The sequence below is a fragment of the Danio rerio genome, chromosome 1 (assembly GCF_049306965.1).
Source record: "Danio rerio strain Tuebingen ecotype United States chromosome 1, GRCz12tu, whole genome shotgun sequence".
NCBI classification, from domain to species: Eukaryota; Metazoa; Chordata; class Actinopteri; order Cypriniformes; family Danionidae; genus Danio; species Danio rerio.
In genome coordinates, this window is record NC_133176.1 from 22,446,638 (window position 1) to 22,465,042 (window position 18,405).

General features: G+C 35.0%; 1 protein-coding gene and 1 long non-coding RNA gene across 3 annotated transcripts in view; one reads left to right on the top strand and one right to left on the bottom strand.

The window, feature by feature from the left end:
- The window catches only part of klhl2 (kelch-like family member 2), a 39,072-nt gene that overhangs the window by 3,870 nt on the left and 16,797 nt on the right, over positions 1-18,405 (bottom strand). For both annotated transcript variants that reach the window (XM_068221150.1, XM_021476297.2), the window contains 7 exons: positions 16,049-16,165; positions 15,787-15,936; positions 11,692-11,809; positions 9,154-9,351; positions 8,444-8,545; positions 6,589-6,717; positions 6,377-6,517 (listed from right to left, as the gene is read on the bottom strand). In XM_068221150.1, coding sequence (XP_068077251.1) covers positions 6,377-6,517; positions 6,589-6,717; positions 8,444-8,545; positions 9,154-9,351; positions 11,692-11,809; positions 15,787-15,936; positions 16,049-16,165 — 955 coding nt within the window. The remainder of the gene's footprint in view (positions 1-6,376; positions 6,518-6,588; positions 6,718-8,443; positions 8,546-9,153; positions 9,352-11,691; positions 11,810-15,786; positions 15,937-16,048; positions 16,166-18,405) is intronic.
- On the top strand, positions 1,651-3,340 carry LOC141385550 (uncharacterized). Its single transcript, XR_224314.5, has 2 exons — positions 1,651-1,829; positions 2,944-3,340. It is a non-coding gene; the product is annotated as an uncharacterized lncRNA (long non-coding RNA).

Here is an 18,405-nt window from a genome sequence, read left to right on the forward strand (position 1 = left end):
TCGATTTAGTCAAATCAGATTCAGTGCTTGTTCATATGTGGAAATTTATCCAATATGAATCGGATTCGTGCCCTCGTTTCTGCATGGTAAGCAGGTAAATCGGATTTAATGCGAGTCGCACACCATTAAAAAAGTGGCGAATGACGTTAAGTCTGATGCTTTCATTTCAAAACAGACTTCAGCAGAGTCCCAAACCTTAAATCTCATACATGAGGACTAAAATAGCTTTTATATTGTCATGTAGCACAAGCAAGTTAATGAGAGAGAGAGAGAGAGAGAGAGAGAGAGAGAGAGAGAGAGAGAGAAAATCGGCAGGCTAGCGCAAAAGCTCCATTGAATTTACAATGGTAAAAATAAATGTTCATATTTTAAAGACATGGCGGGGAAAATTGTAATTTAATGCAGTGCTTCTTGTACAATCTGAGACCCACTTTGTATTGGATATCACTCAGCCAGTGGAGATTGCTGATTTTTAAAGAAAAGACCTTAAACGCGTTGATTTTGCAATGGCAAATATAGTTTACTGGAAGCAGTGTTGCCAACTATTTCCAATAGAAAGTAGCTAAAGCCTGCCCGAAAGGTAGCTAAATGTTGCCAGACTAACTAACTGTCACACACTAACTTGCATATAAGTGGCGTAGTATCTGACAAGCGTAAGCCCGTCATGTTTCTACTCTCTGAGGCGCCGTGTAATATATTATAATAAAACATTACATCCAGGTTCTTGTTAACATATTACTTTGCATAATGATTTCATTGCATAATCACAACTCAAAACTACATCTTTAGGTAGTATACAAAATAATTCATGTTTTCTCAAATTGACTGGCCATCCCAGCAAAAGCTTTATTTAAAAAAATATGTCCATTAAGATTTGTATGAAAAATAGAGTTGACTATTTGTAAAAGTAATACAAACACTTTTTGATAAGATTTTTTTTATTTTTAAATATAACACAGACAATAAACAGTTACATTCTTTTAAACAATCACAGCTTGTGTACTTTTTTAAGTGTGGAATTAACACATTTGTAAAAGTAAGAACAATTGTATCACTATTGGAGTTTATTGCTACCTAAATTACTCAAATAAATACACAAATATCAGTAAATTAACAGTTATGAAAAACAATCTGTGCTAGCAATTTACTCTACTGAGTGAAGCCTTCAGCCACTCCTCTTTTGAGTCAATTTTTTAAATATTGCTAAAATTAGCCAAATGAAAGTTAAAAAGTTGCTAAATTTGTTGCTAGGTGCTATTTGAAAAAAGAAGTTGCTAGGGTAGTATGAAAAGTTGCTAAATCTAGCAACAAAATTGCTAAGTTTGCAACACTGACCCGAAGTGCTTAATCCAGAGTACTGACAAATTAAAAGTCCTTTAACATGCTTCCGCATATACTCAATAGAAACTAATATAAAACTATTGCATACATCACGTGCATCAATCACGCCATGGACATTAAATTAAAATGCCTACTGTTTTAAAAAGGCCTAGATTAAAAGAAGATGGCCAAATGAGAACTTTTCTGTCGTAACAGTTGTCAAAAAGAATTAAAAAAATTAAACCCTGCAAACAGATTACAGGAATGGGCTATATGCACGCATTACTTCCGCGTTTTGACTAAGGCCGCGGTCCAGCTTCCGGTCTAGGTGATTTTAAGCGGAGGTAAGCAGTATTATGGCAGAGTCGTCAATATTTACTCGCTGTTTGCGAGTAAATTATGGTCAACGATGTGCAAATGATTGTCCGGATGTGCTCTACAACACCGCAGAGCAAAGCTTGAGAAAGGTTTCAAGTTTTATGCATCTTCCTACCTGTGCAATTATGAAGGTAAGTTCAGCTAGCCTGAAGGCTAACTTTAGCGTTAATACTCTTACGATCCGTCCATCTGCAGCTTTATCACGTAAGTAAAAATAATCATATGTGTACGTAATTCTGCCTCAAAGTGTCAGGTAAAAACAGGGCAGGAATAAGATCTCAGTGAGAGCTCATTACTACCGATAGGTCTATGAAGAAATCGGAGTCTCCTCACCAGCTGAGAGTAGGACAGCATAACTTACATGTGAAATTCTGTCCCATTCATACTTTTACTGTTCTAAAGTGACCACCACTGTTCAGTTCGGATAATTACAGAAACACAGATGCTGTCTTAGCTTGTAAGCATGATTATTGAGCAAGATGTATTAGGAATAAAATAATACAATGCCGTTCCATCCACAACAGACAAATAGCACTGTGTCATAGTTGATATTTATTGCTGAAACAGTGGAGATGGCAGATGCAGTGTAACAGTGTAGATAGCATGCTTTCTAATTAGTCGATAACATTGTAATTAAATGGGAGGGTGACCCAAAACAATAAGGTGTCATTAGTTAATTTCACATCAACAATTTGTCTATTGCAATATTTATTATTATTTATATTAATGAACAAATGCTTATTCATTGTGCTTGTTAACTCACAATGTAATAGCTAATGTTAACAAGCATGACTTTGGATTTTTATTCATTTTCAAATTAGTTTAACAATGCTAACTATTAAATATTAAATAGTTATTTTAATAGTGAGCAAATACATTAATTAATGAAACCTTATTTTAAAGTGTGACTAAAGGGAGCTACTTTTAATTAATTTAAATTAATGATTTACTGTGTAGTTTAATCTGATGATATTGCTGCAGATGCCTTTAAAAAGAAGATATTTTGAAGAAAGCTGAAAACCTGTAACCATTGACTTCCATAGTAGGAAAAAGAACTACTATGAATATCAGTGGTTGCAAGTTTCCAGCTTTCTTCAAAGTATTTTTGTTTGTGTTAAACATCAGAAAGAAACTCAAACAGGTTTGGAACAAGTGAAGGATGAGGAAATAGAATTTTCAGTTTTGAGTGAACTGCCTTTAATGACTCTTTAAAAACCTAATATTATTCTTGTTTCTGTTTTCTAGGTAACATTATGAGATTCAGAGCTAGAAAATTTTATGTGTTACTTCATCCTGGAGCGGACATCCGTCAGAAGATCCATGCCATCGTCTGCTAGTTAATAGCTCCTGCTCTTGTGTGGCTGAGAGTGGGATATGCAAACATTTGGTTGCTTTGCTTTCCCAGACAGCCCATTACTCTGAAATGTGTAATGTGTGTTGTCACATGAACAATTGTTTGGAATGGATCAATTATGTGTTAAGTTCCATGAAACAGATGGGTGATTTATTTATTTATTTAATACGTATAAGCCCAAATACCTCTCTATGCACAAGTTACAGAAGAAGCACCTGATTCAAGAAAACAACTGATTCAATGTCGTTGTTTCTGTTCATCTGAATAAAATATTTTTTTCAAAATGTTACATTTTTTTTGACAATTTTTTATTTCAAATTATATACAGTGAATTATATTTTATATGTACAGTGAATAATGAATTTTAAAAATTGCACTTAGAAAGTAGCTTAAGAAATGTTAATGTATATTAATGTTCAGTTTTTTTTTTTTACTTTAAAGGCAATGAAAACAAACTATTATTTGCCATAAAAGCTCCTTTCTTTAAATGTCTGCATCCGATTGGCACTCGAGCCTCGATCAGTTTTCTAGACTGAAATTGTCAGCTACACTCTTGTTTTTTTCTGTTTCTGTAAAATTCTCACGTTTAATATCAACAACCCACCTCTTCTGCACGACTTTGTCTTTTGGAAACGTGTGGAAACTAAGGTAAGAGTTCAATTTTTGACGCTGTGCGTTGCTGAACACAGCAGTGGTATCTACAAGTACTGTTCTCACGTCTTTGAAATGACACTTTTAAACGTTTAGATGTCATATTTATGTAGCTGACATAAACATGTATAAGTGGGCTATAATGGCATAAAACATTAAGACAACTGTCCAAAACATTACTCGTTTTTATCAGTAGCGCTCCTGTTGTAGCACTGTACTGTACGATCGGCGGAAGTAGGCTCGGGGTCTTAAATTTTACCGGAAATGCGTCACTCGCCGCCGTGCATAGAGCCCATTGAGAGGGCGCTCTTTTATTATCAGCTGTCAGTCAGCGCCCGCTCTTTTTTCATGGACTGGTCAATGCGCCTTTGCAGTGTGCTGTGTAAATGCAGGCAATCAGACACAAGTCACTTTTAAAGGATGATGTAAAGTGGTCAGCAAAAAAATCGGATAGTCACAAATTCGAAATTGACCATCAAGATCTGCAGTGTAAATGCAGCCTTTGAACCCTAAATTTGGAGCTTAAGGGCCTACTCACACTATGCCATCCGTACCGTGCCCAGGCCCGTTTCCCTGATCGTTTGAGAAGTGTGAGTGCGCTGAATCGGGCTCAAGCACGGTTCACTTGGCCGGCCCTGGCCCGGTTGGAAGAGGGGTGCCTGAGCGCGGTACACTTGGGCTTTGGCGCGGTACGCTTGTGTGTGAGCGCGAAACGCGCCAAAGCCCGAAACCGAAAGCGAGACGTGACTTTTAAGGGACTGTTTGATATGGATTTATTAATAATTCTTACTGTTCAGTGATCGCAAACTGCCGTAGTTTATTAAAGACGCAAACTCCTCACAGCACGCCAGCTGCGCGCCTTCAGCAGACCTCCTCATTCCTGCAGCACGAGAGCTTTGATTGTTTATGAGCGCCAAAAGTGGCGGATCTGTTCGGTAAAATATCTGACTGCGTGTCCCCGCATCCCTAAGGACTGTTTGGCGAAATATTTGACTGCATGTTACTGCATAACAAACGACTAAAACGATATAACTAGAGAAATCTCCACTGTGCTGCTAAATGAGAGCGTATGGCAAGCCGTTTTAACATTTAAACCTTGTTCTGACTATCCATAAATATATTTAGAGATATAATTATATATTTTGACAAGTCATTATTATAATTCGACTTGTCAGAATGACAATTAGAGATATCTGCAATTACAATTTTACTAGTACGAAATCAGATTGGAGATATCTGCAAATATATTATGACTAGTCATATTCCTCCATTGACTTCCATTAAAAAATATTTGCAGATATCTCTGTGAGTTTTGACTCGTCAAAAATCCAATTCAAGAAATCTACAACTGTAATTCGACTATTAGTAAATTAATTAGAGATATCTTCAAATATATTTGTAAATATCTCTAAATATTACGAATTAAAGACATCTGTATGACTAGTAAAAACTCAGTTAGAGATATCTCTAATTACAATTGTGACGAGTCAAAACTCATTTAGAGATATCTGCAAATATTTTTCAATGGAAGTCAATGGAGGAATATGACTAGTCATAATATATTTGCAGATATCTCTAATCTGATTTCGCACTAGTACATTTGCAATTGTAGATATCTCTAATTGTTATTCTGACTAGTCGAATTATAATTATGACTAGTCAAAATATAATTAGAGATATCTCGAAATATATTTATGGAGTCAGAACAAAGATTTAAATGCTAAAAAGGCTTGCCATAGAGAGCGCTTCTGAACAGCGCAGCAGCGATGACGTAAGCGTGCCGTGGCCCGGTATGGTGTGAGCGCGGGCCGTCGGGGGAGACGGGAGGGGGGACAAGCGTGCTTTGGCCCGGTTCGAGGCAACTGTACCTAGTGTGAGTACGGCCTAAGTTATGTGTTGCCCATGAAAGAAATGCGATATAGGATGGCAAATAAACTAAACACATTTTTAAAATCTGGAATCCAATTATGCTTTATAACAGTAATGTTCATTATAGGTTAGATTGGTTTGGCATATGTCGAGTTGTGCAAATTATTTATTTTTTATTCAATTTCATTTTTCTCTTATGATTTCTGAATGATACTGCATTATGTTGTGTCCGACTATCTGTGTATTTTGAAATTTGTACCTTTTTCATTTTGTTTTTTTCTTATGCTAAAAACAGTAAAAGGATATACAAATTAAATAAATCAATCAATCAAGACTTAATTTCTTAAGGAATTACAGTTAAGGTATTTACAATACAAAAAGAAAATACTTCATGCTAATGCTGTAATTTTGAAGTTTTTTTTCATCAAAAAACCTAAGAATTTAAATACATAACAATTTCCACAGAAATATGAAGCGGGATAAATGTTTTCCGCACTGCTAATTATAAGAAAACTTTGTAATGATTGGACCCCTACAAGAAATAAGTAATCATAACTGAACAGCAAATCAGCACACTATAATAATAAGCATCATGTGACACTAAAGACTGAAATAATGGTGTTGAATATACAGCTTGAACTCAAAGAAATTAACATTTTAAACAATATTCAATACAAACACTTACTTACTATTAAATTTCATTTAGTAATAATTAATTTTTGCTGCTGTATATTTCAAATAAATGCAGTTTTGGTGAGCAAAACGGGCTACATTTAAACACAGTGTGTTCATTGAGGGTCTCACCTGCATTCCTTCGGCACATGTTCATGTCAGCCACCTGTTTCCATGTGTTAGTGGCAGGGTCAAAAACCTCACAGCTCTTTCTGACCAGTGGTCCGTCGTGTCCGCCGACTGCATACAGCAGACCCTTCAGCACACCTACACCTGTTCAGCACAAACAAAGCTGTTTACACAGATTCTCAGTGATGCAGGCGTATGTGCAGGTCTGTGTTTACCTGCACCGCTGCGCCGGGTGCCCATCTCTGCTGTGTAAGACCATTCATTAGTGTTGGGATTATAGGCCTCCACTGTACTCAAACACTGACGTGTGGCTCCGTCATAACCTCCTACTGCATACAGCAAACCTACAAAACAACCGCACAGTCAAATTATTTTTATGTAGATCAAATTTGATGTAATGCTAATTTTAAATAAGAAATGAAAATCACACAAATTATATATTAAAATTATTGATAATTTAAATGATAATAATAATAATAATAATGTGCAAAAACACAAAGCTAAAATGATAAAGTAATTGTTCTGCTAAATATTATATCATAAATCCCAAATTAAAATGCATGATATAACATCTAAAATCTACATAACTTACAATTCCATTGAAAAAAATTTGGGGTTGGTAATTATTGCTTCTTGCATTTTATTGATAATTTATTTTTCTTGCATTTGCTTAATATATCAAGAAAACATATTATTGTATTATTAATGATTTTAATATGAATATTTTAGATTTAAAACAATCTATATTTCTATTTATTGTTCTTTCAAAAACAAAGAATTAAAGAAATAAAGAATTCAATATTGATATTATATTGATTGAATTCTCTTACTGTGTGTGTATACATACATACTGTGAAAATGTCCTTGCTCTGTTAATCATAATTTGAGAAATATATAAAAAAAAAATGAAAAGGGGGCTAATAACTCTGACTTCAACTATGTATTTGGTGCACAAAACCATTTATTCAGTGCTAAAATGAATTATCAAATTCATTTTTATGGAAATCATACAACATTTGTTTCTTAAACTTCTTTTTTGAACAAAAGGTTAAATTGACTAGATTTATTAAAGATAGAATTTTACCATTTGAAACTAATTAATAGTTTGTACTGTCACATAATGTAACGCATAAATTTAATGCAACCTTGCCTGAATAAAGTTTTAAAAGGGATGGATAAACAAAAAATGACAAATCTTCGATGATTTACTCCTTCAAAAAAAGAATATAGTAATTCATTTCCTACTTCGGAAGTCAATGTGTATCAAATATCTTCTTTTGTTTTCAACAGAAAAAATAAACTTTTAAAAGAAAGTTTAACACAACAAAAATGAGATAATTTTCAATTCTGGGTGAACTATCCCTTTTTATAAACATTTAATGGTACTGTTAATGATTTATTATTTTTATTATAAAAATATAAACAGTTGAAGTTAGAATTATTCGCCCCACTTTGAATTTAAAAAAAAAAAAAATTATATTTGCCAAATGATGTTTAACAGAGCAAGGAAATTTTCACAGTATGTCTGATAATATTTTTTCTTCTGGAGAAAGCCTTATTTGTTTTATTTTGGCAACAATAAAAGCAGTTATAAATTTTTTAAAAACATTTTAAGGTCAAATTTATTAGTCCCTTCAAGCTATATATTTTTCATAGTCTACAGAACAAACCATCATCATATAATAACTTGACTAATTACCCTAACCTGCCAAGTTAGCCTAAATAACCCAGTTAAGCCTTTAAATGTCTCTTTAAGCTGTATAAGAGTGTCTTGAAAAATATCTAGTAAAATATTATTTACTGTCATCATGGCAAAGATTAAAAAAAAATCAGTTATTAGAAATGAGTTATTTAAACTAATATATTTAGAAATCTGTTGAAACATTTTTTTTTCTTCATTAAAAAGAAATTGGGGAAAAAAATAAACGGGGGCTAACAATTCATGGGGGCCAATAATACTGACTTCAACTGTACATATTATGTAATTTCTTCTACTAAGAAGAGCAGAAAAATGTACATTTACTGGCTGTGATTGTGTGAATGGTGATTTGCTTGTAGGCATTTACTAACCTCCGACAACTCCCACTCCAACACTGCTTCGTCTCGTGTTCATGGGATTGACATGGAACCACTCATTGGCCTTAGCGTTATATGCTTCTACAGTAGCTAAACCTGAAAAACATCATCATCATCATCATCATCTTCATCTTCATCTTCATCATCTTCATCATCACAAATGTAGCAATAAGATAGATTAGGATCATTACTATTATTGACCAATAAAACATCTCCACATAAACCATAACTAATGCGTCTACAACAACATTAAAACATGCTTGGTGCAAGATGAGCTCCTATGTGGCCCTGCAAAACAAAACCAGTCACAAGATTTAATTTTCTGAAAATTCTAAATACTCTGAAAAATGATTCAACAGTCTTTCCTATGATGTATGGTTTGTTTTGAATAGGACAAGATTAGGCCTAAAACTATTTGAAAATCTGGAATCTGAGGGTTCAAAAAATAAAAAAACATATTGAGAAATTTGCCTTTAAACTTAAGTTCTTAGCAAAGCATATTATTCATTAAAAAACTAAAATGAACTTTAATATAATTACAGAAGAAGGAAATGTGCTAAATGTCATAATTAAAGATGATCATTCTTTAATATTCGAATGATTTCTGGCATAAAATAAAAATGGATAATTTTGGCTTTTTCTACAAATATACCCATGCAACAAAGTTTTGTGCTGCAGTGTCGTATATTTTTCCCATGTGTTACCTGTGCTGCCGTCAAAGCCTCCCACAGCATAGAGCAGGCCACTAAGGAAAGCACAGCCTAGTGTTGACCTGCGGTCCTGCATACTGCTGACACAACACCACTCGTCCTTCACTGGATCATACGCATCCACCGTCCTCACGCGCAATGAGCCGTTAAAACCCCCGACAGCATACACCACACCACCCATAAACACCACACCTACACACAGGTCACAGACAGAAAGAGGTTTCAAGCAATGAAATAAAAAATGCAAAAAAGCCTTTCATTGTTTTTTTTTTTAAATATATATATACAGTATATATATATAGATTAGATTACAAATTTATCATACAAAAAATAATGTCTATCACACATTTACCATGATTTACAGACATCCAGTAAAATGGTATTTGGTATAACAATAGTTTTTATACCAAAATATTTTGTTAGGCATTTTTAAACCTGCTGTCCTCTTTGTCACCATCTCTGTTTGAAACCTGCAATTTTCTCCAACCGACTGTGATTTAAGAACATTATATTCTATTACAGCTTTATTAATATTCTCAGTTCCGTTTTGGTAAATTTGAATCTTAAAATTTGAATTAAATAAGAATTAACCAGGCAGACATTTTACTTATATATTGCGCTACCAATAAATCTAACTATTGCTTAGCTCACGTCACATCAAAACCTGGAAATTATTATTGTTATACTTTGTTCACATATTGCTGATGTTAACAAAATCAGCATCACACGTTTTTATGCATTACCTGTAGTCTTCAGTTCCTCTACAATCTAATCTTTAAATTGGTGTACCATTAGAATTTCATATAAAGAAATATATAAGGTAAATTTTTTACCTTTAATCTGCTAACCTACAGTATAAAGTTGAAGTCAGAATTATAAGGCCCCCTGAGTTATAAGCCCCCATGTTTATTTTTCCCCAATTTCTGTTTTAATAACTCATTTCTAATAACCGATTTATTTAATCTTTTCCATGATGACAGTAAATAATATTTTACTAGATATTTTTCAAGACACTTCTACACAGCTTAAAGTGACATTTAAAGGCTTAACTAGGCTAATTAGGTTAACTAGGTGGGTTAGGCTAATTAGGCAAGTTATTGTGTAACGATGGCTTGTTCTGTAGCCTATCAAAAATACAGCTTAAAGAGCTAATAATAATGACCTTAAAATGGTTTGTAAAAAAATTAAAACTGCTTTTATTCTAGCCAAAATAAAACAAATAGAACTTTCTCCAGAAGAAAACATATTATTAGACACACTTTGAAAGTTTCCTTGCTCTGGTAAAAATCATTTGGGAAATATATATAAAAAAAAAATTCAAAGGGGGGGCTAATAATTTCGACTTCAACTGTATGTACTGTATACAGATGTGATTCAATGATGCAAAAATGAGCTGTGGCCCACCCATATTATAAAAAACTATTATTATATTATAAAACATGAATTATGACAAGCTTACACTGACACAAATACAATCAATATTAACTGTTAAAGAGGCTGCATGTGAAGCTCCATTGTACTGTTTAATGTGGCTCAGAGATACCATGAGTGGATTTCACTACAGTTTTAGCTGGTAAATTATGTTATGAGACTGGTGTTTTAAATGTAGAATCAACTTAATGTAGAACTTTGAAAAAAATACAATTAACATTAGATTTAAACCTTTGACAACAGAGTGACTGTCTAAATTAGGAAGTCAATGATTAATTTGCTCAAAAGTTCCATTTCTTGAAGCAAAGCAAGCAAAGGCTTTTAAAAATAGATCATTGACTTATCAATTGACTTAAAAACACATTCTTAAACAAAACAAGACTGATTCTATCCAAAACAGAACTACTTAATATTAAATTATACCTTTACTTTTATTTTATTTTCTTTATTTAAGATCATTTTAGATTTTAAATGTTATTTATATGTTTATAAATATAAATGTTGTATTTAATTTTTAATATTATAATTTTATACTATTTTACATTTTTATTCAATAACTAAATTCATTTATTTAATTATTTGTTTATATTTATATTTGTATTGATTGATTAGACAGTTTTTAATTTTTATTTTATTTTATTTTAGAGCTACTGTTGGAAAAAGAATGTAATGGTGACAATCTTATAACGAGAACATATTAGCTGCTGTGCCAAAAACAAACAGAATATTTCAAAACTGGACAGTCTGACACCCACCCTGTATCTGCTACTTAAACAGCAACCAAGCATCATTTTAATACCATAGTCATTTAATTAATGCCACATTTTAGCAGCCCATATTTGGTGACAGATTCCCTAGCAAACTGCATTAACTCACATCATCATTTCCATAATTATGTTCAGTTCACCCTTTTAATCAGTGCCATCGCAAAAAACATTTAGAACTGAAGCAGCTGCAGTAAGCTAAACAACAGTCAAGTCAGTAATGGAGAAATGCAGTGAAGTTTTAACATGGAGAGCTGTTAAATACGAGAGCAGGGTGAGTCATTCTGCTCAGGATGCCAGTCAATGTCAGTGATACAGTCTGAGTTTGTCAGCTCACCTGCTCGACATCGTCTGGAGGGTAATTCTGCCACCTGGAACCATCGCTCCTCCTCAAAGTCATAGCACTCCACACTGCGGATGGCTTTAGGAGCCTGTCCCCCAACCACCATCATCACCTTCAAAACAAAAGTTCAGATCAAAACCTGTGCTTAAACAGTCACACAGTTATGTTTCTCTATTTTTGAATGTTTTATTAATCTAGTTCATGCCAATAGACGCTTTGTGTTTAGATGTATAGTTTTATCTAGGACTGGGCGATTAATGTGAATGAAATCACGCCATGCACATCTTCTAAGTGAAGCAAAGTAATGTGATCAGCAGTAAATCTCCTCCAAAGGCCACTCATGTGCTAAACCTCCAAACACCCACAAAGAAGTAACCCAGGAAATCTCCATAACGCTGCATTATAACCTAAAGATTTAAAAGTGCAATAGATGATTGTCTTCAGAAGACATTTTGTTATGCTGGTTAAAAGTCTCTGTTACGGCCCAAACTCAAAACTGGCTCGAATAACAACAACAATCAAGGTTTGAGTCGAACATATGGAAGACACAGACGTTGAATGGTTAAATTGACATTCCGTCAATATGTTTAATTTTTCATAAATCATAAGTTTTCAAAAGACAAAACATTAACAAAAATCAAGTAGACAGGTAGGGCAGCTAAGGTAAACAGGTCTCTGACTATACTGCCTTAAATGGACAGATCTTACCTAACTCCCGTGAAAGGAATAAAAATAGGTGAGTCTTCCGGGCCACTGCTTACCTTCGCTAAACTAAATAAATAACAAAACGTGACTATGAAAAATAAACCCCTACCTGCTACAAAACAAAGAATCAAAATAAACAAACTAGTTAACACATTACAAACTAAGAATCAAAAGATTAACATGAACAAAACACTAAATGGAGCGGCATCTGGATGAATGATCGACTTGCGGAGCACCGCCAGCCAGACCGCCTGAGCGCAAGCCACCACCGAGCTGAGGGAGGGCGAGAGATTTCAAGATAGAGAGAGAGACATAGACGCCATTGCTGTCAGCCTTTTATAGTGGGAATCCCCAGTGACGTCACGGGCATCATCCAATCCTGGATAAGCCGGGTAAAAACACTCCTCCTAGTACTCGATCGCAACAAGCACAAACCGGCAATAAATACATAGATTAATTAAATAACACAGACCCACGTAACAGTCTCTTTATATCTGAATTGCAAACATTAAAAGTCCTGTGAAGTGCTTTGAAATGTGCATTTTTATTCAATGTTTCTCAGTTGAAACATGAAGACAGCGCGGGACAGATCGTAGCTCCACCACTTATTAAAAAACAACCACTGGCGTTTCATTTTCATCACAGCTCTGCCAGTGAGGGTTGTTGAGATTAAGTGCATCAAATAAAAAGTAAATGAGAAGCATCTTGAAGTGGGTGGGACATGTCGACACACCAAACTTACAGTGCATCCGAAAAGTATTCAGAGAGTTCACCTGTGGTCAATTCAGTTGATTGGACATGATTTGAAAAGGCATACACCCGTCTATACAAGGTCCCAGGGTTGACAGTGCATGTCAAAGCACAAACCAATCATGAAGACAAATGAATTGTCTGTAGATTGGATCGAGACAGGGTTGTCTCGAGGCACAAGGCTGGAGAAGATTACAGAAAACTTTCTGCTACTCTGAAAGTTCCAATGAGCACAGTGGCCTCCATCATCCGTAAGTGGAAGATGTTTGGAACCACCAGGACTCTTCCTAGAGCTTGCCGGCTATTAAAGCTGAGTGATCGGGGGAAATGGGCCTTAAAGAGGTGATCAATAACTCGATGGTCACTCTAGCCCCTTTCACACAGTGATACCGGTAAATATCTGGAAAATTTCCGGAACGACTTTACCGGTATGTTCAAAAAAGCGCTGTTCACACAGGCGAGGACGTTACAGAAATTTTCCGGAAAAGAGCATTCACACATCCATTCCAAAATACCGGTAAATTCTGACATCATTCACCACAAATGAGCTTTAAACGGCTGCGCTTGTATTTGTAAACAATTGACTAAATTACAGACTCTGTGGATGATCAATATTGTGAACAACTTTCGCAGGATCACTTTCGCATGTCGAGATGTTCATAATATGTGCTTGTGCAGGCGCTCACAGGCTGTTTTACAGGCACACGCAAAGCTTGAAGGTAAACAAACAACGGCTTATCATAAGCATCTCATCGATGATTATTTACACAGTTGGCATTAAGAAGAACATATAAACGTGATCTGACTAACTTCTAGCAGCTAAATGTGTCTAGAAAAATATTCAAAGGCTTTTATTCTCATAAATCGCGCGGACGTAAATGCGTCTGACTGTTGTGATTCGCTAAAGCAGACGTCTCACGTCAGCACGTTCTAGACGTGCACGCGCTTATTACGGCAATCTTCCATCTGCATTCACACAGCGCAGCATTCCGGCAAATTGCCGGTAATGTTACAACTTCTCTTTCCGAAAAATAGCCAGAACGAATTTACCGGTATTTTCAAAAAGGACCTGTTCACACATACAACCTTTCCGGAAAATTGCCGGCAATTTTCCGGAAAGGTCTGTATGTGTGAAAGGGGCTTCTGTCTGATCTCCAACATTCTTCTGTGAAGAGAGGGGAACCTTAAAGAGGAACAACCATTTGTGCAGCAATCCACCAATCAGGCCTGTATGGTAGAGTTTCCAGACTGAAGCCACTCAACACCTGGAATTTGCCAAAAGGCATCTGAAGGACTCTCAGACCACAAGAAACAAAATTCTCTGGTCTGATGAAAATAAAATTGAACTCTTTGGAGTGAATGTCAGGCGTTATGTTTGGAAAAAAACAGGGACCGCTCATCACCCGGCTAATACCATCCCTACAGTGAAGCATGGTGGTGGCAGCATCATGCTGTGGGGATGTTTTTCAGCAGTAGGGACTTGATGACTAGTCAGAGGGAAAGATGAATGCAGCAATGTACAGAGACATCCTGAATGAAAACCTGCTTTAGTGTGCTCTTGATCTCAGACTGGGGTGACGGTTCATTTTCCAGCAGGACAAAGACCCAAAACACACCACCAAAATATCAATGGATCAATTTCAATAAATATCAATTTCAAAAAATCTTTTTCACATTGTCATTACGGGTAATTGTGTGTAGAATTTTGAGGAAATAAATTAATTTAATAAATTTTGGAATAAGGCTGTAGTATAAAAAATGTGGAAAAATTGAAGCGCTATAAACACTTTCCGGATGCACAGTAAAAGCAGACGCTTACGTAATACAACTCGGTCACCAATCACTAAATCGCTTAATCACTAAATATTCCCAAGATAGAATTGGAGCTTTGACAGGGACATGATGGTTATAAATGACTGAAAAACGGCTGCACTATAGGAATTGCAAGTGCCTACAGTTTACAGCTTATAATCATTTCTGTTTTGTTCTGTAGATATACGATAAAAATATTTATAGCTTGAAGCAGATGGAAATATGACTGCATTTCTATAAAGATCTCAATGCAGCTGCTATTACAGCCCATTGTTTTGTTTTTTTTGCCCACCAGGTGTCTGCAAAGGTCAAATGACTAAAAACTATTAATAAATATCATCAAGACAAACAAACTAATACTAAAATACAAAAACTAAAATTTATTTTAATTTTCCGAGACTTTTAAGTGGTCCAAATGCATTCATATGTATTTTAATAATGTGTGGAAGGTGTAGGATCAAAAAAAGTTCATTCAATAAAAACATTCAGTCAGAACATTGCAACAGGTTGTCTTACCTGCATGTTAAAATATGTAACTGCATACAGTACCTCTACGCACCATGTTCATGCAAAAAGCGTTAGCATTTTTCAAGTTCTCTTATTGCAACTTTAGCAGCTTTCATTGATTCGAATATCATGGCACATAGGAAAAGGGTGCATAAGTAGCATGGCATGAAAAATTTGCAACATGAGGAAATGCAAGTGTAATGAATTGAGCCATAATGCTCAGATGGTTGGCCAGAGTTTAAATGCAGCATGCTTCCCTGCACATTACAGCTGATATCAATGAAAATATCCAAAATTCTAAATGTCCCAACAGACCTTTGGGTAGCTGATTGGTGTTCTCACTCTGGTACGAATAGTCTTCATCATCGAGCGCTGATCAGCAGGCAGCAGGTGGTATTTCATGGCCTCAATTAGGTAGTCTTTACAGGCACTGCTGTTCTTCACTAGAGTTTCCTCCTCCACTCTCTACAGACACATTAAATTCATTTACATCCACTGTAAAACAGCATTAAAGCACATATTTATTAATGCATATGCAAGCATTCACACACACACACACACACACACACACACCTACCTGTACAAGGTATTCTCTGGAAAGAAGCGGCAAGCGAACATGTTCCATCAAATGAGCCAAGTGTTCCTGACGCACATCTTTATCATGCATGACCCATGCTATGACAGCTTCAAACACCTAAAAAAAACCACCCACACACTCATTGTCAAATATACATACTCAGATCCTAAAAATAAAATAAACTGCGTGAAATTGAACTTTAGAATCACACAGATCTGTGATTCAGCATATACATTTAACAATGTTAAATGGGTTTAATGTGTATTAAATAGGTTATAAACCTTACTATTTCGTTGAAGTGCAGTAAGCGTACAATTCTGTGCTTCTGAATGGCTGTATTTAAATTTCTGTCATGTTTTGTCTGGTGCAAACAGCCAAATTACTTAAATCTCATCACGTAGCGTATTGTTAGGATGTGTGGTTTCAATGTAACCTGCTCACCTAATGTTTAATTCATAATACTAATATTATATGCCAATTAATAACCAATTCATTTCGGAGACTCAAGTCGCACTTCACTCTCGGACACATACTTTAACAGCCTTCCTGACTAAATGAATACAACAAAGGCAACCCAGGGTGCTGAAATATAATTGGCTTAACTGGCAGTGGGTGGGTTAAATGACCAAAACAAAGATAGACGTTCTGGCACGTAACTCACATTTTCAAAGCAGAATATTTGACTTCAGCACTGTTTTTCAGATAAACAAGAATGTTCACTTAGCATGTTTCTTAAATATCTGCACACATATTGTGGTATTTTTATAATTTAAAAGAGTCAAAAACTTACATACAGCACCTTTAATACTAAAAAGACCTTCATTTTAAAACCCGAGGGTAAAAAATAATGGGTTTACTTCTGTTTTCTAAATAAGTTTGATGATCTGAAACATGCAAGAAATAAGAAATCAGTAAGGGGGCGAACACTTTTTCACACCACTGTATATTAAGATTGTGATGAGCTATAAAATGTCAACATATTATATCCGAAATCTTGCCTCACACCAAGGTTATTTATCAACTAATCTGATAATCTGAAAGACTTACTGACTTTGACACACAGTCATTAGGTTCTGCAGGGCTCCTCTGTATAATATTATTACCTCTAATAGGGTTCCTCTCTGGAGAAATAAGCGTTCGGTGATTCTTAATACATGTATTCATAAACTCATTCTCCTAAAAATCTGATCACAGGACATGCTTATGAGATGCATGCCAATGCCAAGTGTAAATAACGTTCAATTGCGACTGACAACTCGCTGGATGACCACTGATGAATAATAAAACAAGGTGGGAAATGGCAGAAGTGAAAATAGAATTAATAAAATAATAAAAAATCCCCCAAAAATTATATCTTTAGAAGCTTCTGTTGCCATGGAAAAAAACAGCATGGTGCCCAGGCCTTGCATCTCCCAACTCCTGTTTCCATGGCGACAAACAATCTCTCACCAGCAGCTACAGCTATTCCCATAGTGCCTCTATAACAGCAGCGTGTTTCCATCGCAACAGAGTGGTTGAAGTCTGCAGGATAAAACCACCTGTGACGTATGCTATAATTCTTCCAGGTTCAAGTCTCTTCTCCTTTTAAAATGATTAGAGAAATATCTCAATTTCAATAGTCATTTATAAGCACTGTATAGTTATATCATAGATGAAAGCAAATCAAAATAAATACGAGTACTACAGTCTCTGGACCTAACATATCACAAACACTATCTTTTTAACAATCTATAAAAGATAAATTACTGTGCTGGGATTAGTTATAGATATAAACATGGACACTGTGGATATGGCATGGATATTATGATTATTATTATTAATACAGAACACTTTAAACATACAGTAAGTGATCATTGCAGTTACATTGGCTGTCTAGAGTCATTTTGCTAAATTTTCCCCTCAAATGGCTGTATATGTAATATTATTATATAATAATTATATTCTAACATGTATTACAATTTATTAGGTAATATATCACTAATGAATAAATAGTAAATAATACAAAATAGTAATTTTCCTAATTGTACAAGGTTATACATTTTACTTTCTAAAATTGCAAGTTAATTCATTTAGTGTCAATTCTGCTACCCTGCAGTATTTTACCTTTAAACCAATCTAATTATCTCCCACAGCTAAGAAAATACAGGAAATGGAAATGATGTCACTTTCCCTCACTGATAACATCTGACGCACTGCGAAAAATCTCGCTGAGAAACTATTTTCACATAAAAAGTTCTCACAGCACAAGTAATTTATTATATCAAAACTGTTAGCACAATATTGCAGTCTTTTAAGCATGACTTCATTAGCATGATGTGCTCACAGCATTTTTGCTAGCAAGTGTGCTCATTGGCTTG